The sequence below is a fragment of the Ursus americanus genome, chromosome 24, assembly GCF_024610735.1.
Source record: "Ursus americanus isolate L20-20 chromosome 24, mUrsAme1.1.p, whole genome shotgun sequence".
Classification (NCBI taxonomy): Eukaryota; Metazoa; Chordata; class Mammalia; order Carnivora; family Ursidae; genus Ursus; species Ursus americanus.
In genome coordinates, this window is record NC_142150.1 from 14,159,551 (window position 1) to 14,185,819 (window position 26,269).

The window sequence follows — 26,269 nt, forward strand, 5'->3', positions numbered from 1 at the left end:
TCTGTGATATGGCATAATTCTAGAACAGAAGGTATATACATTTTTAATAAGCATCCCACAGGATGCTGATGCAGATGGTAAAGAAATACTGTCTTAGCAATTTTAATATTCTAATAATTCTGACCATGTTTATACATTTCAGGAGTTGATTATACAAAGCACCCTTACCATTTAATGATAGGATTTTTTTTTTATCTTAATATGTAGGTGTTCTTGGGAAAACAGTTTGACAAATACTGGAACACAGAGTTTTCTTGGAACATTTTCCAGATCAATTTAAATAATAGATGTAACATTAACTTCTTAGTAACTAACTTCTCATTTATTTATAAGGCATACATGAAATTTGTCAGAGCCATTGCCTCATAAAAAGAGAATGCTATACAAGCATAAACTAAGTGGCAAAGTGTTTTTATGGTGGCAGATTCAGTTTCCAGTTGTCAACTATTATCGCATTTAAGAACATATATCCTGCCTTACAATAACAAAGAACTTAAACAGGAAAAAAACACATATCTCTTTTTAGGACAAGAGTTTTTGAAAGATTTATGCATGAAAACTTATACATGCTTCGCTATCCCACATATGTATTCAACATTGAAACCTACATGTTATATTTCACAAAGAAAAACTGCGAATTTATTTAAAAATTATTAAAGTTATAACCCTGCCATACAATAAGGAGAAATTATTGTATGAACATGAATCTTGAGCATTTTATCTAAATTCTCTGCTCAAATGTATGTGTAGAATTTTATACATCTAAATTTTCTAGCATTTCCTTTTTTGATTATTATCCCAAAGTAAATATTAGACTTGATGTTTCAAAAACTATCCAAGAAAATTTCCGAGAATGAAAATAGCTCAAATTTTCTTATTTTTCTCCTATCAGCAAGGACCGAGCCTGTGTCTCCCACGTTCCAGAAATACTAAGTCCTGCTCTCATTATTTTTCTTTTGATTCAAAGGTGGTTCCTATTCATTCTTACCCCTTTCCTATTAAAAGAATCAAACATATTTTAAGATGATTCAGTCATCCCCTTGCTTCTCAGTTTGAGTTCCTTAATAGGATTCTTAATCTTCTCCCACAAATATTTTAAACATAGCAGATTGGGAGGGGGGAGATATTTTTAAACCATTAAGAACAATTTTTTTAATCACAGTTGAGATTAAACTTAGATCACTTTTTTATGCAAAGGACACTTCACTCAAAAATAAAATAACAAAGAAACAGATAGGCAGCCCAACATAGGAAATAGGTAAGAGTGGAGCAGTTCTGCCTGACAAGGTGGGGACCCAGGGTTCCACCGATGTGACTGCCCATCTCCCTTGGCCCTGCAGGCATCTCCACATATGACCACATGGCTGTGTGAAACACTGGTTTGGAAACAGTGGTTCCCGTCACGATTTACTTACAGTTTTGAGTGGTTGTTGTAAACCGTGGGAAGGTAGGTAGGTAGATAGATGCTGCCTTGATTCAAGGTATAAAATAGTAGAATCTTTCAAATGAAAAATTAGGGAAAAAATAAAGAAAGCCCTGTCTATGAACAATATGTAGTTAATAAAGTACAGGGTGGAGGATTGTGGGTAGAAAATGATTTGGTCCTTCAGGATCATTTATGAAGAAGAATTAAGGAAAATTGCAAGTTATTATTGACTTCATGGATTAAAAATACACTTTTATATTGTTGGGGGAAAACAAAATCTCCCCCAACCCAGAACACTTCACAGAGGTAGAAGAGAAAGAAAACACGTGTATTATTGACTGAGCATTAAATCACAACGTGATGTACATCACAGGCAGTTCGCTAAGAGATTGCAAAGACAGAGAGAAATCTCACCCTTTAATATAGCCGAACAGATAAGCAATAACCAGTCCTCAAGTAAGAGGACTCGACAGCACTAATTGTCACACAAGGTTCATCCTAGATTTGGCTGATGATTAGAGTGCTGCTTAATTGGGAAAAGTGAGTCTCTTCATTTTTATTTGCTTTTATAATATTAGTGGTCTAAAAGGTGTCTTTATTCATCTTTTGTGACTTTCTTCCTTTGTTTTTCTTTATTGTTCCAAAAGCATTTCAAAGACAGAAAAATGTTTATGAGAAATTTCAAACTAGCAGCAATAAAGATAAATGGAGAATAGTGTTTAATCCAAATGTCCCCTTGCTTTTCTAATATTCTTTACTGTATCTGTGGTTGATAATTATAATTTTTACATCCTCTACATGACACTCCTAGATTGTTTGTGCTAAAAACTGTGTTAAACTCATTTCTGCATTTGTAGCTTAAAAAAAATAATACCCCTTTTAGCAAATGTTTATTAAATGCAAAGTGGTCTCAGGCACTGAAGGAAACAAATACAACCGTAAATTAAACAAAGACTCATTCATCGGAGCACTTACGAATTATCAAACAATGTGCCAAGTATACAGCAGGCATACAAAGTCAAATGAAGTAAAGCTACTATCTTCAAGAGGCCCAAGGTCCTGTAGAAGATAGTCATGATCAGTTATATAATGATGACTAGATAGTGCAAGACAATCTGTGTGGAGGAAGTTCAGAGAGAAGATGGGTTTATATTCCAATGCGGGTTGAATTATGCATGCACACAAATTTTTGTATATTTGAAAAAATGAAGGGGGGAAAATATTTAAATGAGTTTAGGGTAGACTGGCAAGCCTTGAAATTCCGTATTTGAATTTCGTATTGAGGTATGGCAGGGACAATTGAAAAAAATAGTTTTTAGCAATAAAACTAGTGTCTGCAGTGAAATATATGGTAGTTCAGAAAGTTTTCAAGTTTTCTAAGCAGTTCATAACACAGTTAGGACCAAATATCGATTGTCCTCACTCAGCTCTGCTTTCTAGATGCCACAGAAGGAGGAATTAACTGATCCTCTGAAATGGGTTTTATTGGGTGGGGATAAAAAGGCGTTTTAGAAGGCCTAGACTAGGAGATTTCTGAGCTCCAAAATGAGGAAATCTTTTAGGAGATGAATTAACCTCTGTCATGAACTTTTAGAGTCTCTAAAATTAGACATGCTACACACGTACTTAAAACACTCAGTGTTTTTCATCCATTGTTTTTCATCCAAAAACCTTAGAGTCAGTGGTAAAACCCTTTGGTTATCTGAGCCTTGTTGGTCATCCCTGCCAGTTCTTTAATCACTATGCTCAACTTGCAATTTATACTCCAGAGATTACTGAAGTAATTGCAGTTCCCTGAATCTTAAAATACTTGGTGTTGCTCCTGTAACCATTTCATATGCAACACAGATAATACATGCTCTGGGAGTTTTCCTGACTTCTTTCTCCTTCATCTACAACGACTAATTGAGATCCCTTCCTAGGTACTTTGATAGCACTCTCTGTTTTTCCTGCCTTATTACAATTTATTATAACTATCACTTGTCTCCTCAACTGTAAAGGAAGCTCTTTGAGGGTAGATGCCCTCTTTTTTTCTATACATTTTTAATGGTTCTACCTTAATAGAGCTTGCGGAATAACTCTTTATTACAAATGTGTTTAGATGGGTAGAAATATATATGGATGGATGGATGGTTGGATGACTTCATACAAGCAAATGATCTGGTTAATATGCACTGTGTAGCAGAAGACAGACTCAAAAAATTGAATTAAAAATCAAATATTCAAAAGTGATCTATTGATTTATCAAAGTTTTTTGTTATTAGTAACTTAAAGTCTGAAATTAAGACAATGTACATTCAGAATTCTATTATATTGGCTTATTTCATGTCTTTCTTAGGTGTGTTCAAGTTGGAGGGTTAATATACTCAACATGATTGAATGTTGTCATTCACTGATTTCTCTTTTTTCACATGACTGTCTTCATCTGTTTCTGTTATTTTTCAGGAAAAAATGCTACTACACTGACCGGAGGAACAAATCAATGGGCAGGTCAGTGGGTGATGCATAATTTGTTTACAACCGATTTGTCATTTGGAAAAGGAAATAAAAAGAAAACATTCCATTACCCATATCAGTAGTTGTAAATTTTGGGAAGAAAAACTTCGTTGATTTTTTCAAAGATTTCCAAAATGACTTATGCCAAATTTAACAATGTTTAAAATCAGATAATATCTTTTTTTTCTATTTCTCATTGCCATTCCTGCAATCTTCTTTAAAAAAATAAAATGATTTTATTTATTTATTTGTCAGGGAGAGAGAGCACAAGCAAGGGGAGCAGCAAGCAGAGGGAGGCAGAGCAGGGAGCCCGATGTGGGGCTTGATCCCAGGACCCAGAGATCGTGACCTGAGCCAAAGGCAGCCATTTAATGACTGAGCCACCCAGGCGCCCCTACAATCCTCTTTTGGTATAATGTTGTGACAAGAGGATTTTCATTGCAAGTTAGCATCTTCGGAGATTCTAATTTAAAAAAGAGTTGTAAAATCATGATTGATGGGCAAATGATGACCCACTAGAGTAATAGAAGAACAGACATGGAAGAAACCCCACCATTCAATCGAAATCTCTTCTTTGACAGAGGCAGTCAAGGAGAGACCAGCATCCAGAGTGATGAAGTGGTTTATGAAGGCCACACAGCATCTTTTCAAATCCTAGGCCTACTCTTATTTCACCAGCTGAGCTGCCTGTCTTATCCTAATATTGAAAACAAACTTTTTTTCAAGAGCTTCATCTCAAAACTTCTCTTTACCTACTAGGTAACAGTAGCTATGACAAAAAAATTTGTCAAACCACAACCCTGAGACAGAAGCTCTCCCACCCGAATCACCTTGGCCCTGTTTCACGGAGGAAAATGAGCTTCCATTCAATGGATGCTAAAAACAAAAGGCTTCTTATACTTGGCTGTTTTTCTGCTCATTGCAAAAGAATCAATTAATGAAAGCAAAATACCATAGAGTACAGTCTATTGAATAATGCTGCAGGATGTTACAAGTCAGAATGACACAAAACTAAAGTCATATAGTGTGAACATCAGAACATTTTAGGAAAAGATTCCATAAATCTAGTTCCTTTACCAGAGAAAGCATCTGAATATAATTTAGAACTTTAGGAAAAAATTTCATTTTAGGAGAGGAGAATGTTGGTCTCTCTTAAGCATTAAATTTAGATGTGGTAGGAATAGGTGACAAGAAAAGTAAATAATGGGGGGAAACTTGAAGTTAGAGCGAATATTAAAATAATCAGTACTTAAAAGTCTCTTAAAAATACTAAAATTATTAGTGACGCTCCTCATCCGGGTCAGATTTTTCTGTTTATCGGGTTAACATGCTCAGATTTAGAATGAACTTTTATCCTTCCCCTTGTGCATATTTGGTCCTGGTCTGTATAGCAAATTTCCAAAATTATTTTTATAAAATAAAGTAAAAATCATTTGAAATTATAATATATGAATTTACAACTGCAGAGGGTTTTGTTTGTTTTTCTCTGCATGTGCCCGTGTCGTGTTTGATGTGTTGATAAGATGTCTCTGGTTAGGTTCAGTGTGCTCTATAGAATTAGTGAGATTTTGCTACTGTGTAATTAGTGGTTTTCTGATAAACAAGCATCTTTCAGAGACTTGTGGAAGGGTAGAATCCTGTATATTAAAATAGCAACACGGGGCGCCTGGGTGGCACAGCGGTTAAGCGTCTGTCTTCGGCTCAGGACATGATCCCGGCGTTATGGGATTGAGCCCCACATCAGGCTCCTCCGCTATGAGCCTGCTTCTTCCTCTCCCACTCCCCCTGCTTGTGTTCCCTCTCTCGCTGGCTGTCTCTATCTCTGTCGAATGAATAAATAAATAAAATCTTTAAAAAAATAAAATAAAATAGCAATAAATTTCTACCTTTTTTATAATAATATTTTTTATTATATTATGTTAGTCACCATACAAATTTCTACCTTATATTACATAATTTAGTTTTAGAGTGCACTTGTGTTTAGAATGCATGATAAACGTGTATATTAAATTCTAAAGAAAACATTTTTTTATTACGTTCAGTTAGCCACTGCAGAGTATATCGTTAGTTTTTGATGTAGTGTTCAGTGATTCATTAGTTGCGTATAACAGTGCTCATCACAACACGTGCCCTCCTTAATACCCACCCCCCAACGCCCTCCCCTCTGAAACCCTCAGATTGTTTCCCCGAGTTCATAGTCTCTCAAGGTTCATTTCATTTCCTCCTAAGAAAACATTTTTAATAGTGGAAAAAATGTGAGTTTTTTTCTATTTTTGTCAAACTTAAAAGTAAACTAGAAAAATAAGTACTTTATTATGTGTCATAATATATTTTATTACCTTTTGTGTTTATTATTATTTTCTGTTTAATTTCATGAAATGGAGATTCAGTTATATGTTCCAAATAATTATTAAAATACCTTAAACATTACTACAGCCCACCTTTTTACAATTTACTTATTACAAATAGTTCTCTTTGTTCCTTGACTTTTTGGATCATATGGGAAGGATAGCAAATACAGAGGAAGGGCGTTTATAAAAGTATATGGCATATTAAACTGAGGAAAAAGATCTCATGTTATTTGCTTGAGTTTAGACTTTCACTTAGGGGGATGACTGATTTCAATATTTTTTTTAAACTTTAGAGAAAAACTTTAAGTGTCCCGCCTCCCGTGTGTGTGTGTGTGTGTGTGTGTGTGTGTGTGGTGACCATCATTGTTATAAAATTTTAAAAACCTAATTTGTAGACAATTGGCCAGAGAGAAATGAAAATCAATTATGTGCACTTAGATTTCACTTGTGATTTTCCTTTCTTGAAGTGGGAAAGATGTTTTGTGCTTGGGTATCTTAACCAGTACACGTGAGGTGATGAATAATGTACACGCAATTATCCAGCTTTTGAAGATCACCATTTCTCCTGGCAGGTTGATAGGAAATGGCTGTAGTTGTATTATTGCTGCTATCTTATCATTTGTTTACAAAGCACTTTCACATTCAGTTATCAAAACATCTTCAAAATGACCCTTCAGGGAAGCAGAACAAAGAGTAACTAGTTTTGCAGATCTGGGAGAATAAATGACCATTATCACCACTCTCTACTAACTCCATGCCTCCTCCCCCAGATTTCACAGCTGGTTGGGTAGAGCTGGTGCTCTGACCAAGTTCTTTGGGCCCATTTATCCAGATTTCTTTTCAATTTCCATAGAATTCTCGGCTTTCCATTGATTTTGGCCAAGGAACTTAAAGCTCCATTAGAAGTCATTTTCATAATATGCCGTGAAATCTTGAATCTGCAAGATGGTCAAGTTGACCAAGATTTGGTAGAGTGTAGGTACTGCATTAGATCATGTTCGGTGACATGTTGGTGAGATTGGTAGTAGTAGACAGAGTAGTAATACTCTCTTTCCTTATTATTATTGCAAACATAATTGAGTGCTTGCTGGGTGCTTAGCACTGTGGATTCAGCCATTACTTATTTAATCCTCAAAATATCCCTTCCTTTAAGAGATGAGAAAATTGGATAAGAATCAAGGAAATTGAGTAATAATCTAGAACGTTGCATCCCGTGATTCAAATCCAGGCCTGACCACCTTTCACTATTAGAATCATTTACTTCTTCATAGAAAGTGTATATGAAAAGTCCACATTATAATACTGTTTATTTCTATAAAAAATGAGTGATGGTCTGAAGGCCCTTTTATTTCATTAATGTTTTTAAAATTCACCTCCGCTTCTTGTATGTTTGTGTGTTGTCAGAGATAGGCCCTGAAGAACTGTAATTCATCAGCATTTCTTAAGCGCGGTCAGAATGTATCCTTTCGTTTGATCCTTCTGGCACCTAGTAACTAGGTAGGACAGATAGAATTACTTCCTCTCTCTAGAGATAAGAACCTAAAGCTCAAAGATTGAAAATGCTTGCCTCAATTTCAATAGCTGGCAAATTCAATCCTGAAAGACTCCTCCTCCACCTCCTACCCCAGTGTGTTCCTCCCTGTGCCAAGTTTAAAAAGCTAGAGTAATTGCTGTATAATTCACTCAGTGATGTATAAATATCTATGCACGAGTTGCTGAATAAGGAGCTACTCTGTGATTTCAGAGGCTTTTGTTATCATGAGAAGAAGCAAAATGAACACCTCAGATATCTCCCATTTATTATTATAGGCTAGAAAGAAATGCTTTGGTCCTTCCAAAACCAAAAGTGACTTGGGATCTGTATGATAACCTACGTGGTAAAGGAAAGGTCCAGACTCTCTATATGCTAAACTTTACATCAGGAATTGATTGTTATTTCAAATTATGCATAGTAATTTTACCAAAATAAACTTGAGTGGAATAATTCCTAAGATACACTATTAGCTACCCCACATTGCTATCCTAAATTTTTTAAAGTTTAAGCTGTGCTGGCCAAACAGATATTAAGATACATTGTGCTTGTCTAAGAATTATCCTATTCTGCTACTTTGATTCTTACTATTGTGGAAGGGGCCAAAAATTGACAAAGATAGAACCTCATAAATAGTGTGTAAATATTGCAGTTTTTTAGAAGTAAACACAATTATTATTGCAGTCACTCAGAATTAGGTTTTCAGAATCAATCTCTGGACTCAGTCTCTTTCTTTTGCTTGTTTTTCCTTGTAAGGTAAATATGGTTCCTGTCAGTATAGATAGGGTAAGAAATGGGTTGTGACTGTAATCTAAAGCTGAGACCAAAGTATCCTGATGTGAGATTTCCTGAAACAGGATCTTAATCATATATCTGGTGTCTGTACTAATCCCAGTACTCAAAGTGCAGCCAGTGGATAGCAGCATGGACAGCGCATAGGAGCTGATTAGAGCCCAGAGTGGAACCTGCTTGGGATTCTTTCCTTCCTTTCCTTCCGCCCCTCCCCTCTTTTAAAAATAAATAAGTAAATCTTCAAAAACATAAAATAAGACACCAACTTACAAATCGCCAGCAAAGTCAATTTTTTTTTTTTATGAGTGAGGAAACGGAGGCAAGACGTTTAAATAACATTTGTCAGTTCACGCAGCCACTGTGGTGCCACGCTGCCTTTGAACTCGGTTTTGCTTGACGCCCAAACCCTTGCTGTTTCCAACAGCTGGGGCTCGCAGTTGAATAAGTGTTGTTGAATAAGTGTGTTGTAGACATTTATTTCCTTTTAGTCTCCATTGGTAGAGCCACATGGCTGTAGAGTTTTCAGAGAATCAGAATATCTATCGCTACATATATGGGTATACTTACATACATCTGTGCACTCACAACTTCGATAAGCGTGTCATGCTCCCTTTAATGGTTCTTTCCACCACCATCTTTATGTATGATGATTCCTTAACATTTTCCACCAGATTTTTCTCATAAGGACAACCTAGTTGCACGGAAAGAGTTTAAACAACTGCAAGATTTGGTTTGTTTGGGAATTTATTTCTCTTGTGTGGGAACAGAACTGCTTGCGTGTGGGTGTGAGTGTGGGTGTGTGTATGTCATTCTGGAACTCTTTTTTTCAGAACGGTATAGAAGGTAGACATGGCTCTGGAATGCAACCTAATCTAGTTCATGTGACTTTGTTGCAGTGTACAAAATTATTTTCGGAGAATAAAAAAATGGATGTCCCAAAACCCAATGGTTCTTGACAAGTCAGCTTTCCCAAACCTGCAAGAGTCAGACTGCTACACTGGCCCCTTCAGCCGTGCACGGATTCACCAGTAAGTTCATGTTTCTTTTTCCTACCACCTGACTTGGTACCTTTCATTATCTAGGAGTTATTGATAGAATAAAAATACCTTGGAGCAGTTCCATTTTTTGCCAAATAAGTCAGAGAATGTATCACTTCATTAAAATGTTTTTTGTACTGAATTTATGAACAGTACTCAGTGAGCATTATTAATTCCTTATCAGCTGATTTAGAGACATTCAAGAAGTGAATAATTAATTGTAAAGTCATGGGCTGATAGTCCAGGTCCCAATTCTTTCAAAATAATTACAATGGTGGTAAGTTACCCAGTTAAAGTAACAATAATGATAATACTAACAGAGTTGCTATTAAATAACATGATTGAATAATGGATTGTTCCAATTAATAAATGATTATATGTAATTACATTTAATTAATATGTATTTATTAGTTTAATACACTTTAGTCTAATTGTATTCAACTAGGGTAAATGAGACATTTTTTAGGAATTTGTTGCATAACCATCTATCCGTCTACATACTAACATATCTGTCTCTATTCTTTTATTCATTCGACTAGTCTTTATTGAGTTTCTACATAATACAGATTGAGGATAATGACACAGTCCCTGTCTTTACAGATGTTGAAAGGCAGGGTGAAACTAATGAATTAAATCAAATATTTGGGAGGAGAGAGTTTCCCATTGATTATTGCCCCTGTAACATGTTTGGTGGTACGGAAATCTGTTTCATCCTGCCTCTCAATGTCCCACATCCCACACTGTGCATTTCTCTATCTTTATGTTTCCCCCATTTTATTTAGTTACTAGTTTACATTTTTGTCTGCCCCACTACAATGGGAATACTGTGAAGACAGCAACTACAATTTATTTGTTTATTTATGTACCATCTGCCTCCTCCCTCCATGATGTAACTCCATGAAAAAAAGGCACTTAATCTTCTAAAGAAATATTTGTTCAGGGAATTCTGCATCAAGCTGTTGGTGAAAGAATTGTGTGGACATTGCTTCACATCCTTAGAATTAACAGGACACAGAGTATCTGTGTTAACTTGGTGCATCCAAGTACAAAAATAAAAAGCACAATATCGGAATGCTGAAGGCTACTAAAATGGACAGGTATACAGATAACCATGAAACAAAGCAGAGTAGAATCAACCTGTTAGGTTGACACAAATAAAATGCACATTTTTACAAGACAGAAAGAAGCTACAACCAGAGGTAAGGATCTAGGCAGCCTCTTTGAAGGAAATAGTCCTCTTCAGCAGGTAAAAATTGGAGGGAAGTGGAGAGAGGTGGGGGGGAAGATATTAGAGACAGAGCAAATCCCAAGGAAAAGAAACATGAGATTTCAAGGTATGATAAATTGTACAATTTGAATATCAGATACAAAAAGCCACAACTATAGGAAATCAGACTGAAGGAGAGGCTGAAATGCAAAACTAGAGAGCCTGAGAGGAAAATAAGAAATTTAATTATGTGCGTAATGCTGACACATTAATAGTGGGAGTGCTCTAAGAATCAGAGCTGTGCTTGAAAAGTCAGGCGGGAAATTGGACAGCTAGTTAAGAGGATATTCTTTTCATAATCTAGGCAATGAGACCCAGAACAATAGGGTAAGTCAAAGCCAGAGAGAGGCAGTTCAGTTTGACAACTCTTTGAATATGGATGGTAAAAAGAAAACAAGAATCATAGAGGACCTAATATTTCAGTACTAAGTGCCTGGGGGAAAAAAAGGCAGATTATTACTCACAGAGATAAAGCAACTGGAAACAGGAACTGTCAGAAGTTGAGTAAGGTCCAGGAGGCTCCCGTTATTTTGAGGCTCCCAGCATATTACAAAATAAACGCTGAAATAGACCCTCCCTTTCCTGTCAAGACCACCTTTTTGCTCTTTACTTATTGGCTCTCATTACGGTTTCTCTTTGCAACTCCTACTACATGGGGACAGTACAGGGCATGAAGGGGAAGGGAGAACTTCCCCTTATTGTTGCTTATTACTGAGGTTCTGAAAACAAGACAAGTTAGCTTGCAAGGTGTGGTATGAGGACATGACATCAATTTTTAATGTGTTCTGTTTGGAACTATATTGCTAAAGGTGGTACAACACTTACGGGAGGCAACAGACAATTTAATGCTGCTGTCCCTGTTTCATGCTAAACAAGAAATAGGACATCTAGGCTTCCCTATAAACTGAAAGATTTTTAAATGAATATTTGATAATGCCTGTATTATTTATAAATGTATTTTGTCTCTACCAATTGATTTTTTTTTTAAGAGGACGGTTTGTCTTTTGACTTACTATACTTCTCATGCATTAGTGTTAATGGAGAAAACAGGTAGATGACTACCTAGAAACTTGTAACTGTTGCTGGACTCTGTGCTCTGCTTTGAATATTAAGACAAATCCTCTTATCTTGACAGCTTCATAATAAACAATAAGGACACATTCTTCAGCAATGCTACTCGAAGCAGGATAGTCTATCACATGCTACAGCACACGAAATATGAAAATGGAATATCAAAAGTGGGTAAGAACACTAATTAAAAATATAGAGAAGGTAGAATTTGCTGTTACTGATCATATCCAGGAATACTTATTTTCACACCTGAAGCTTTGCCTTCATGCACTAAATATGAGGATATAACGCATTGAACACAAATTCTAAACATTCTATTTTTCAGCTTTCCAGTAAAACAAAACTAAATAAAACAACAGCAACAACAAAAACTTTTTTAAGGACATTTAGCCATATGTATCAAAATGAGAACATTTTGGAATAGAAATTTTATTTCTTGGAATGTATCTCAAAGAAATAATCCTACTTTTGAATAACAGTGTATGTAGAAGTTTGTTCACAGTGGCTTTGTTTATAAACAAAGATTAGAATAGAATAAAATTGGAAATACTCTTAACCATCCATCACTAGGAGCGAACCATAAGTTAGGCTGCTTCTCCGTAAATGGCATCCCTTTAAAATTATGTGTTATTTATTCACTCGTAAATCAAATTTATTGAACATCTGTTATATGCTATATATCACAAAAAAAGTATATGATGCAGACCCCTTACTTGTGGAAATTGAAAATTAGTGATTAGTTCTCCATTTATTGACTTTGAAAGGTATCCACAAGGCATAATCAAGTGAAAAAAAAAGAGCAGATAAAAAACTATGTCTAATGTAATTCTATTTCCTAAACGCACATTTGTAAAAAGAAAAAAATCTAGAAGATATACGAAACTTTCTAGAAATTACCTCCAGAAGGTGAAATAACAGCTAATTTTAACTTTCTAGATTTCTGTGTTGTTTGAATGGATTGTATATTGCAAAAGAAAGTTGAGAAAATTTCACCTAAAAAAATTAAATAAAATTGCAAAGTTTACATAGCCCAGAGCAGAAAACAGGTAACAAATGAACTGGTCTTTTAATTATTAGGGTGAGAAATACAAGACAGTGAAGAGATCAAATGTTAGTTATGTCCTAAAATCCTTACAAATAAAAAGTTGATAACCATAAAAAAAAAAAAAAACTTGCACCAGTTTCTACTGAATTGTATTTAAATACAGTGCCACAGAAGTAAAATGAACTCTGTTTCAAGTCAGCCATTTTTTAAAGAGGAAAGTTCAGACTTTGGTTCTCTTCTGATTAATAATTCATTTATTACTGAATAGTCAAAATAGTTAATTTGGACACTAAATCCTTACAAAAAATTTTGACACTTAGTTTTCTAAATAAGAAATAAAAATGGAGAAATCCAGAATATAAAATAAAAATGTGTCTACGTGATAGTGTTTTGTGCTTACAGAGTCTTTAGAAATAATAATAGGACATTTCAAATGATTGTAAAGCTGTCATGCGCTTTGTAGAACATACAGTAAACACAAAGGGTATAAAAATAAAATTTAAAAATCCCCAAACTCAGTTGTCACTCTCACAAATTAATACTGAATGTATATATAGTATACATATAAAAAATGTATATATAGTAAACCTGCATGATTCTAATAATGATGATTAGCATATCTAATAATAATAGTGAATATGATATATATACACATCATTATTAGAATCATGCAGTGTTTACGATTTTGTCCTTTTTAAAAAGTATTTATGAGTATTTTCTCAAGCCCTTTGGTATGTCCGTAAACATTGTAAATAACTGTACAAAATGCTATTATAGGCATTCATCAAATTGCAATTATTTACCAAGTCCTAGCATCATTGATTGCACCATAATAATTAAATGATTCCTCAATTTCTTTAAATTTTTTATTATGTTATGTTAGTCATCATACAGTACATGATTCCTCAATTTTGGCTATACAATGATTTCTTATTCTTTACTGATATAAATAATACTGCAACAAAAATTATTCTCCAAAAGTTTCCCAATATCTAATCTTACAGGACAAGATGAGAATGTCCATTTCACTACACTCTGGCTGAGCTGGAGGATATTTTGAGAAGTGTCACATATTGTTATTTATGTCTCCTTGGCTCAGTATTAATTAAAGACTTCTCAAAACCAATATCCTTTGAGACATTTTTGTGGGTGGAGAATTCCTCTGCTTTCTTGACCAAATGTTGTTGTTTTGAGGCAGAAAAAAGTATTTGCTCCAGGTTCCTATGATCCCAAATAAATGGGTATTAAAATGCCTCATATTTCATGATATGGCAAAGAGCCATGTATTGGCACCTTACAAATCTCCATTGATTCATGTTGTAAGGATACAAATAGACCTTTTAGAATTAGTCTCTTGCACAGTCCCCTGCCTTCAGAGGTGATGTGGCTATGGGTGTCATTTGGGTTACTTTAAGTTTTTAAATTAATTTGTTCTCCTAAATTTATATATGTTGCTACAGAGGGAAGTCTTCATTTGACTGACTCAAGAACTGTTCTTTTTTTTCTCTTTCCAGGTATCTGTAAACTTATAAACAATGGCTCATATATAGCAGCTTTCCCCCCACACGAGGTAATTTCCATTTTAAAAAAAAGTTTCTCATGCTCATTGGTGACCCTTTTTTTTTTTTTAAGTCTGGCCACCTCTCTTAGGAGGATTCAATCAATGAGTGGCCCTGGGCCTTTCTCAGCGCCCATTATGATCTCTGACTGCACACTGGCCCCAGTGCTCCAGAACCTTTGTGCAATTTTTCCCTTATCAGGAGTCCCAGCGCCAGAGGGAACTCAGGGACATGGTTCAACCACTCTGACCAACACCCTCTGCTCCAACACAGAGTTCCGTGCTTCCCAACTTGGGATCCACACCACTCCCAAACAGGGCAGGTTCTGTGCCTACTACTTTGGGATACCTGAAAATCTCAGACAAACCCAAACCTAAAACCTACACCCCATTATTTACTTGATTCTCTGCCAGGTTATTACCTGTCTACCAATTTTAATTTAGAAACACCTGCTCCAAGCTGTGCTGAGTTCTGCCTGTGAGTCATGAATGACATTTGAGTCAGTTTTGAACATCTTCTCCCAACACACACACACACACACACACACACACACACACACACACACACTGTATTCTTTTTAAGGCAATTTTGCATTTTAAAATGAGATTGGGGTCTTTAGAGGTTTGAGGTATGCAGTCTCAGAACCCATCAATTCTATGTATAAAAGCTGAGAACTCACAGGATGTAACCCCTATATCTGAGGAATTCACAGTCTAGTAAAACTCATAAAGGATAAAATTCATTGAGCACTTCCTATTTGGTACGGAGCTAAGTGTTTTATATGGATTATCTCATTTAATCCTTAGAACAACCCCTTAAGATAGAGAATAATAATAGCTCCATTTTATAGCTAGATCATGGAGGCACAGAGAAGTTAAATACCAAAGGCACAGGTCTGAGCCCAGGAAGCCAGACCCCAACGCATCTATTCATTGTGGTATGAATATCTTACTTACAGTAGGAATGGGAATAATAATAACGGGCAGTATGTTAGGTTTTTTTCATGCAACAGGCCCTGTGCATGTATTTTCCCATTAATCTGACAATAACCCTGGAGGGGTAGATATTATTATTTTCTCAGTATAGAGATGCAGAAACAAGGCTCAGAGAAATTAACACCGTGTCAGATTTACCATAGTCGGTAAGTGGTAACGTGTTCAGAGTAGCAAACCTAAGGCCCTGGAAGAGCTTCTATGGCAAAGGAAATTTTGGTTTGTTCTTTGTGTAAGTAATTTCTTCTGCATAACTAGTCTGTGCTCATTTGACACTTTCTTGTGTGAAATTTGGAACCTATTTGGAATAGGTTATAAATAATAGTCCTGTTTATTCTTCTCTGTTGGTTGGAGTAGGGACTGATCATGAGGATGGGAAGGGGTGGTCACTGAGTGCACATGGTCCTCTGAATAGGGATGGAAACATGTGGGCAAGCAGGGGTCATCACTGCAGTGACACAGGGTCACTGTCAACCCAGAACAGTATGGTTGAGTTCTTGAGTAGAATTAGAACAATGATATACTAGGGATTCTAAGCTTAGCCCCCAAGACCCAGGAAGTGCCTATGTCTGCCCACGGAGTGTGGGAAGAAAAGTCAAGTATTCTAGAAAAATTATCATTAATGACTGAAAGAAAGCTGAGATTTTGGTTCACCTTCCCTTACTTACCCAATCTCAGGGCAGTCTACCCTAACAGATCAGTCCAATTGCACAAGCAAACAAAGCTTTCCCAAGTGGATGTAACCATGCTTGAAATCTGGATCCTCACTTTCATCTCCTTAGCTTCTAATCTTTAGGCTTTAAACGCCTTGGGCTCTCTTAAGGAAGAAAACTTGAACTGCACTGTAGGAGAGGAAAACTTTTCTCTTCTTCCCTTCAGGGTACTTTGGCTGACCTAATAAGTTGACATAAAGCAGGTTAATAGGAGAAAAGCAAATTTAATTACACATGTACAGATCCCCACAAAGACATGAGAGGCTCTCCAGCAGTTGGGAATTGAGGTTTATATGCTGTCCTGAGCTAAAAAGAAGAAGGCAGGGGTCTGGGAGGGAGATAATCCACAGGACGATGGAAGGGCATATGTTGGGTGAACCAATGCTTGCTACTTACCGTGCAGATAAGTACTTCTTTTGTAAAAAAGTTATCCTTGGTAATAGCTCCCCTTCCTCTCATAGGCTTCCTATCTAAATTATTTTGAACAGGTAAGGGGGTAGGTTAAAAACTCTTCTTGAGCCTATTGGTCCTTAATTGTTTTCGACTTAGAAATAATCTACATGCCAAAGTAGCACATTCTGGGGCAGCCTGCCCTGAACCCCATCAGCACTTTAACTGTACTTCCAACTTTACCTAATTAATTTACCCATTTCATTAGAAAGCCAGAGAGAGTGAAACCCACATATGTGTCTCCTTTCAGCCTAGTGGACTGTGCTTCAAAGTGTCCTCTTGCTTCAGACACCCCTGGTTGTCTGGGATCACTCAGATGATAGTTTTCCACTTTTCAATGGCCACAATATATCAAACACCCTAAATTAACTAACACTGATTTTGTACTTTATATGTACCCAGCACTTTATAGTGCAAATGGGCCCTCACAAAACCCCTTTATGGTGGAAATCATTAATATTGATTCTTACTTTCATCATCTACATGAAGAAACTAAGGCATAAATGCCACTTGTTTTAAATTTTCATTGAGCTGTTTGTAAAAGTAGAATCACAAATTGGAATGAGAGGAGTTCATCAAATTCTGTCCTAAGTTTTGGTTTAGAAAATAGTTACCATATCTGTTGCCCTCCTTTTTGATTTTAAAAGCAAAGCAGTTCCTCTATCAGACGTATATAGTCTATGTGTCTAAAATTGCAACCTATATGACAATTTTTGAGGGGAGATATAACGAATTTGAAAATCTTTCCATTTTTGGAATATATTATCTAAAATAAGGTGTAAGGATTCTAGAATTTAAAAACTTGACTAGGACCTCTTACACTTTTTGATTGAACGTTTTACTTTCTTCTTTAGCTTCTATAAATAAAATAAATATTTTCTGGGACTGAGTAACTTCTTTAAAGTAGAATAATATTCTTAATTTCTGAAGTAAAGATTACAACTCTTTCTCTCAGTGATGGTGAAAGTATAGTGTTTTATATTAAAAGACCTTAGGTTACAAACAATAAACACTAAATTCTAGTTTACTTTAAGTGAAAGGGATCTCACTGGTTTAAAAAAGGACTTTAAGAAAGGACTTTTAAGGAATTATCAGGGTATTTTCAATGTAGGAGAGAAATATAAAGGCATTTACTGCATCATTCCAGTGACGGGCTTAAGTTTTCAATTTCTGCAGCTTTCAAGAAGCTATTAAATTGTTCTGTAAGGAAAAAGTAGTAAAAGCAATTCCTATTTCGTTCACATTTACTAAGGGAATTTATCTTATGTGTTTCAGGGAGCCTACAAGAGTAGCCAACCCATCAAAACGCATGGACCTCAGAATAATAGACATCTATTATATGAGCGCTGGGCACGCTGGGGAATGTGGTATAAGCATCAGCCCCTGGATTTAATCAGGTAATGTGGGCGGATCAGTAATGAAAGATATATTATGCTGTTCTCTTGTCATTTTTCTAGATTTGGAATTACTTCATTCACCCACCAAATCATCTGTATTACTCAGGATACAGTTAGGGGAAAAGAAGCCACTGTAGGTCTTTTCAATAAAAAAAAACTTAATTTAGGTATTTGGTTATACGGGGAACAGGAAAGCTGAGAAATCAGACAGGAATAGTGAGGCAACCAGAGATTAACAACAGCAGAAGATTACTAACATCTATGAGGTTGGAAGGAAAATAGGATGAAGTATATTTCAGAGCCCCCTACCTGGACCATTGGGCAGGAGCTATACCATCCATGACTAAGACTGTCCACAGAGAAGTGAAAGAGTATTGGAGAAGGCATGACCACTTCTCCCTGAGGATGACCAATAGAGGAAAGATCTTGGCTTTACCCCCTCCTTCCACCTTTGAGTCTTCCAGCACCTCCTGACCCAACTTAACCAGGAGCAATTTACAATGGAACCTGTGTAATCTACTTCCCTGTGAAACAAACCAAAATAGGGAAAGGCAGAAAACGGATCTGAGAGCAAAGAGGAAAATGACCAACATAGCATCTATACATATATTTGTATTTCAACCAAGAATTTAGTGAGTATTCTATTCCAGGAAGCATATTTCTAGTGAGTAACTGCTCTCAATTTCGTTTAGTCTCCAGATACTGTTATATTCATGATTTATTTAATTTTGATGAAGGATAATTTGTTCTTTTAAAAATATCAGAAAATACGTATTAAAAAGGACTTAATCAAGTTTCTAGCTAATTATAAATATTCTTAGAATGAATGAAAAAAAGAGCATTCATAAGTTTATTTATGCTGATATTTCGAACTGTTTATGAAATGTAAATATCAAGAATAACTCTTAACTGTCAACGTTGTCCCAGCAGGAAACTAATAGAACTGATAGAACAGAAGGGGTATCTGAAGAAAATCTAATAAAAAAATATATACAGAAGTGTAAATAGTATCAAGGGAGCAAACGGATGATGATGATGAAGCTTCCAGGAACTAGCGAAAGCTGGATGCTCTCATCAAACCTTGGCCAAGAGGAATAAGGGGAGAGAACAGTTGGTCAAACCTGGCAAAAACAGAGGTGGGGGATGCCTAACAGAAGCTACACTCTTAGAAAGAAAGCAGCTACAGGCAGATCATGCTCCAAGAAGGAGAAAGTCAGGATAATCAATACATCAATATCTCTTTGATCCCACTCTGTGATCTCCTGCTGGTACCTTCAGTTAGGCAAAGAGTCCTTCAGGAATCCAGAAGAAGAAAGGAGCATAAGTGCTATAGCCAATGCAGGTGAGCCTCCTGGGGCTTCTAGCAGAAAGGAAAAGGATAGAACATGATCTGGGTGTACAAATTATAATATCCAGCACCAGACCATTTTTATTTCAGACTTTAAGTACTTGGGCATATCCAAAATCAAGATGCTTTGATTCTAATTCTGTCACTCACAACAAATTATCAGATTCTTATTTATGCAGGTGAAAAAATTATTATTTTTGTTTTGGTTGGTTTTTTTTTTGTTTTTTGGTTTTTTTTTTTTTTTAAGAGAGATGGAGAGAGTGAGCAGTGGGGAGAGGCAGAGGAAGAGGGAGAGAGAGAATCTGAGGCAGGCTCCATGCTCAGCACGGAGCCCGAAGTGGAGCTCGATCTCATGACCCTGAGGTCATAACCTGAGCTGAACTCAAGAGTTGGACATTTAACTGACTGAGCCACCCAGGCACCCCATTAATATTTTTTTTTTTTATTTAGAGACAGAGAGGAAAGAATTGTTATTTTAGTGATATGTGAACACAGTGAAATGTGCGAGCTCACAGAACCATGTTTATTATTAGGAACTAAACTGAAGTTGGTGTTTTCAAGCAAGCATTTCAGTGTCAATAATTCTCTTGTCTATTGGATGCATTGCTATTGTGGCTTCAGGTAATTTAAGTGAACAACCTTTATTTTCAATAACTAGGGTTATTTGGCTACTATTACCAATTATTTGGCTATTGACATAGAAGGGAAACTTTGCTTATGAAAATCATATATTTTGTGTTCAAGTGGCTAAGAAGAGAGAGGAGATGAAGGGCCTACCCAAGACGAAGGCCATAAAAGAGGAGAGATGACACTTCGGCGTGTTCCTGCTCTCTAGGAACCTGCTTGTTACCAAAATACAAAACAGATAAAAACAGAATGGCTATGGGTGAAGTATAGTGAAGAGTGACAGCAACAGAAACCTAGCAATTCCTCTCTGCCTCAGCAGGGTTTTTGAGATTCCTCTAGAGATCCTAGAATGTTATAAATACCAGTGCTCTAGGTCAAGGGGGTTTTCATCAGCTTTCTTGGCCTGGAACCAGCTTCTTCCTTTCCTGAATCAGATCTAAAATCTCCTATAACTTAGGTGATTAAACTACTGTCAAATAATATTGTTGTTCCTCTTAACCTTCAAGAGTATGTAATTTAAAATCTCAGCATAACGTTGCCTGTTTAAGGGGGTTGTCCGTGCAGTCCTCTGTAGTCATTATTATGAATACATTCCATTATGTTAGTAATATATGCGAAAACCCTACTCTACTTCACAGAGGAACACTTGTTTAAAGGAACAAATGGCTTTATTGCAATACCTGTTAATATGATAAGCTTTTGTCTCAACTAGAACATTATCATTGTATGAGAAGTGAATGGTCTATGGGTCTATGTCTCCTAGGAGAAATCATTGAGAAAACCAGAAACTTAGATAAATGGAGGACGACTCCGTAACTCTACCTGGTAGAATATGCAAAAGTTTAATTGGCACAATACAGAGAGTGACTTAGAAAAAGAATGATTTTCAGAAAGAGAAAAAGTACCAAGAGAATTGTCTTGTCAAGGAAAAAATGCCAAGAGAATTTTCTTCCCAGCAAGAATCACTGCCCAGGGCAATGTTCCTAAATGAACTGCAAAATGCCAATTTTTAAAACTATCCCCAGGACAAAACTGTGTTAAGTAACCATATTTAGAAGATGGAGACCAAACAGAATTCAAGAAATTATTTCTTACCACAGCTTTATAAACTGTGTGGCAGTTGATATTGTCAGTAGACTTGGTAAAGAAAGAGCAATTGGATAGTCATTAGAACTGTCTTATTCGTCTGCTATTTCCATATAAACTATGTTCATCACCTGAAGGGGAATAAAATACGTTCATTTCCTTAGCTTCCTTCACTCAATACTCCCTTTGGTGGGTGCTAGTGAAGACAACACAGGTCCACTGTCAAGCACTTGAAGTCTCATGGGGAGGGAGAGGAATGGAAGAGTGACAGGTTAATTGTCATCTAATATTGTAAGTTTAGGACACTGAAATGTGGGTGAGGCAGTATGGGAGCAAGATCTGGAGGTTGCAGTGGAAGTCAGGAAAGGCTTCCTGTAAGAAGTGATATAAAGTGAAAGATGCATACAAGCCAGACAAGGGAAGAGGATGAAATGTAATATTTCAAAGTAAGGGAACAGCATTGACCATGGAAAGATTCACATGCTCCAGGAACCACAGAGTTAACTTTGCTGAGGAAGGTGTGACATGATTATGTCTAGCATAAGGGAGGCTGGCCAAGGGTGCAGATGGTGACTGAAATCAAATCCACTCTCAACATCTACCTACAGGGAAGACTCTTTTCTAATTTACATGAAAGCAGTATGGTTTAGCACAGCTCTGTGTGAGGAAAACAAAAAGAGATTTTGCTAGGAGGATGGAGAAAGGCAATAATTGGCTTATAAAAAGTTTTATGAACCTTGTTAAGAAGCTTGACACAGAAAGAACACATTGTATAAAATTGCCCCTGTAATGGCAGTGTTTAAAGATAAGCAGCATCCCCCATCATTGGATTCATTAACAAGTGGGAATGATAAGATACCACAGATGGACCTGACGAGGAACTGAGCTGGTATGTCCCTCTGAAATTCTGACTAGGTGTGACATCACCATTTGCAGTGTTGCTTATGTTGAAAGCTAAGGGTTTGCTTTTTTGTGCAGGCTGTACTTTGGTGAGAAGATCGGGCTCTACTTTGCTTGGCTGGGATGGTATACTGGAATGCTGATCCCTGCAGCACTTGTTGGCTTGTGTGTGTTTTTCTATGGAATATTTACAATGAATGGAAGTCAAGTAAGGTGAGCTATTAACAGACTTATTAAAATGTGTTGGCCTTTATTCTGATTGGCAAAAGCTTTATGATAATGCTGACTATGAAAAACAACTCATGGTTCTACAATTTATTTGCTGGGATTTTTGAGGGGAAAAGAAAAGCACTATTTTTAAAAGGCCATTTCCATATTTTTATATGCAAATTCTCTTGGATAAGTTCTAAGACTGTTTCTCTGTATGCAAAATTTCTCTTTCCAGTATATCCCACTGAGTAATTCAACAATGCAATGGTAGTTTTATATAACTTACATTTCCATAGTATTTGGTAGTCTAGAATGCCCTCTCACTACAGTAGTTCAAATAATCAAAATAGCTACAATTCTTTAAACACTTATAATATACGACGAGCTTCCTAATAATGTTCTTTTTTTTTTTTTTCCATTTGATAGCAACTTCACTACCACCTTGGAGATGAGTATTCCTTTTTGCAGATGAGGGAACCTTAAGTGGTTAGAGATGTCTGAACAAAATATTTGTAGCACATAAATCCTGCTTTGAGTGATCTTCTCTCCTGAGAGCGTAAAATCACTTTCTATTTTCTCCTTATTCTCTATAAAAACAAATATTTGTAATTTTTTTAGTATCAACTTAAGATATCAAGACAGTAGTGAAATAACGTTTGACAAAAATCAAGCATTTATCAGAATGGTGATTCTACTGTTAAAGTTGAAATGATTCAAGATTTGGGTGGAGGGACAATACATTATTATTCAGCAGAGATAAGACTCACCCATGCATTAAAGAATCCTCATAATAAATGTTCTATTTAATATATATACAAGGATATCATTAAGTTCAGGCTTGTATGATATAATTCAAAATATGAAAAGCACTTCTCCCCTCCTTTAAAGCTCAGCACTTTGTTCTCCTTTAGTCCATCCTTTAACCATGACCTTCTACTAGGTAGTAATCATGACAGTTAATGGGATCATAAAAATTCATTTTCTTGAATTTTCTCTAAATATATGTACATGTATATATTATATACATATGTGTACGGATAACAATTTGCCTAAAAAAACAAAAGACTTCCATTGTCCTAGAGTTAAATCCAGTGCCATAACCAGCTTCCTTGATTTGGTATCTTCGTGTGCCCTTGCCTTGCTCTCCATGAATACCAAATGATAAGTAGTTTGAAAACAAAGTAACACCTACTGTTCAAACACATTTCATCTAGTCATAGGTTTATTTCAGTGTTTTGCAAGCTCACTACCACTCTAGAAGGCATCTTCCTGAACAAACTTGTGTCCAGTGGAAATATCCGTCCCTATTTGGGCATTTCTCGTATTCTGTTAAATCAGTAACCTCTGAGGCTAAGAAAACAGGTTGTGATTTGAAGTTATAGTTTCTTGAAAAGAAAAACACTTCTTATACTACTTTTTAATTCTCTGTTTCTATGAATTTGGCTTTTTTAAAGATTCACTTTAAAGTGATACCATAGAGTATTTTTTCTTTGGCTTATCTCAATATAATACCCTCAAGGTCCATCCATGTTGTCACAAATGGCAGAATTTCCTTCTTTCTCGTGGCTGAATATTCCGTTATATATATACATACACATGCCACATCTTCTTTATCCATTCATCCTTCAGTGGGCACTTAAGGTGTTTACACATCTTGGCTATTGTAGGTAATGCTACAATGAACATAGGAGTGCAGATACCTCTTCAAGATCCTGTTTTCATTTCCTTTGGATATACACTTAGACGTGGGATTGCAGGATCATATGGTAGTTCTATCTTTAATATTTTAAGGAACCTCCATATTGTTTTCCATAGTGGCTGCACCAATTTACATTCCCATCAGCAGTGCTTTGATTATAGTCATCCTAACAGGTGTGAGGTGATATCTCACTGCGGCTTTGATTTGCATTATCCTGATGATTAATGATGTTGACCTCTCTTTCATGTACCTGTTGACCTGAAAATCTTCTTTAAAAAAATGTCTATTCAGTTTCCCTGCCCATTTTTGAAATCAGATTGCTTGTTTTTCTGCTATTAAATTATATGAGTTCTTTATATATTTTGGATATTAACTCCTTATCAGATATATGTTTTGTAAATATTTTCTCCCATTCTGTAGGTTGTCTTTTTGTTTTGTTGGTCATTTTCTTTGCTATGCAGAGCTTTTTAGTCAATGCAGTCCATCCCACTTATTTATTTTTGCTTTGGTTGCCTTTGCTTTTGGTGTCAAATACTAAAAATCCTTGGGAAGGCCAATTTCAAAGAATGTACCCCCTGTGTTTTCTTCTGGGAGTTTTATGGTTTCAGGTCTTAAATTTAAGTCTTTAATATATTATGAGTTAATTTTTACACATGGTATAAGATAGGGGTTTAGTTTAGTTCTTTTGCATGTGGATATCCAATTTTCCAATACCATTTATTGAAGAGACTGTCCTTCTTCCACGGTATAAAATTGTCAAAAATTGACCACACGTACATGGGTTTGTTTCCGGGTTCTGTATTCTGTTCCATTGATCTACGGGTCTATTTTTTTTTTTTTAGGGAAATATCATCTTTTATTTATTTTTTAATAATATTTTTATTATATTATGTTAGTCACCATACAGTACATCCCTAGTTTTTGATGTAAAGTTCCATGATTCATTACTTGTGTACAACACCCAGTGCACCATGCAATACGTGCCCTCCTTAATACCCATCACCAGCCTATCCCATTCCCCCACCCCTCTCCCCTCTGAAGCCCTCAGTTTGTTTCCCAGAGTCCATAGTCTCTCATGGTTCATTCCCCCTTCTGTTTACCGCCCCCCCTTTCTTCCCTTTCTTCTCCTACCAATCTTCCTACCTCTTATGTTCCATAAATGAGTGAAACCATATGATAATTGTCTTTCTCTGCTTGACTTTATGCCAATACCATACTGTTTTGATTACTATTGCTTTATAATATTATTTTAAACCAGGAGGTGTCATGCCTCCCATTTTGTTCTTCTTTCTCAAGATTGCTTTAGCTATTTAGGGTTTGTTGTGTTCCACACAAATATTAGGATTGCTTTTTCTATTTCTGTGAAACTACCATTGAAATTTTGATAGAGATTGCATTGAATCTGTAGATGTCTTTTGGTAGTATAGACATTTCAACAGTATTAATTCTTCCAATCCATGAGCACAAAATATTGTCCCATTTATTTGTGTCTTTTTCAATTTCTTTCATCGATGTCTTGGTTTTCAATGTATAGATCTTCTACCTCCTCAGTTGAATTTAACCATAATTATTTTATTATTTGGTGCAGTTGTAAATGAAACTGTTTTCTTTTTCTCTTTTGGATAGTTTGTTGTTAGTGTATAGAAATGCAACTGATATTTGCATATTGATTTTGTTTTCTGAAACTTTATTGAATTCATTTATTAGTTCTAACAGTGTTTTTGGTAGAGTCTTCAAGGTTTTAGAAAACCACTTTTTAAAAACATTTTTATTTATTTATTTTTAATTTAAATTCAATTAGCCAACATATAGTACAGCAGTTTCAGATGTAAAGTTCAGTAATTCATCAGTCACGTATCACGGTACTCATCACATCACGTACCCTACTTAATGCCCATCACCCAATTACCCCATTCCCCCACACATCCCTTCCAGTAATCCTCAGTTTCTTTCCCATAGTTAAGAGTCTCTCATGGTTTGTCTCCCTCTCTGATTTCTTCCATGGGGGAAGGGAGGGAAAATGGAATGGGAAGAAATCTGGGAAAAACACTGTTTTTAAATGAATTGATAGAGACATAAAATAATTCTTAGATGGGTAGCTACTGTTCAGGTTGGTTCTATGGAGAACATAGTCACAAAGTTTTACTATGTGGTGTAGACTCCCTCCTCTACCCCTACAAAGCTAAAAATGAACAAAAGGCAATGAAAGGACTAGATTTGTCATTCCTTTTGATTTATTTACCAACAAAGTAAATTAGGCTCTTTGCATATA

At 35.9% G+C, this 26,269-nt stretch overlaps 1 protein-coding gene across 2 annotated transcripts in view; it reads left to right on the top strand.

Annotated features, from left to right (window-relative positions):
* Positions 1 to 26,269, top strand: part of ANO3 (anoctamin 3) — a 396,077-nt gene that overhangs the window by 281,473 nt on the left and 88,335 nt on the right. For both annotated transcript variants that reach the window (XM_045808600.2, XM_087855357.1), the window contains 6 exons: positions 3,872 to 3,916; positions 9,493 to 9,624; positions 12,036 to 12,142; positions 14,531 to 14,586; positions 18,006 to 18,127; positions 22,167 to 22,301. In XM_045808600.2, coding sequence (XP_045664556.1) covers positions 3,872 to 3,916; positions 9,493 to 9,624; positions 12,036 to 12,142; positions 14,531 to 14,586; positions 18,006 to 18,127; positions 22,167 to 22,301 — 597 coding nt within the window. The remainder of the gene's footprint in view (positions 1 to 3,871; positions 3,917 to 9,492; positions 9,625 to 12,035; positions 12,143 to 14,530; positions 14,587 to 18,005; positions 18,128 to 22,166; positions 22,302 to 26,269) is intronic.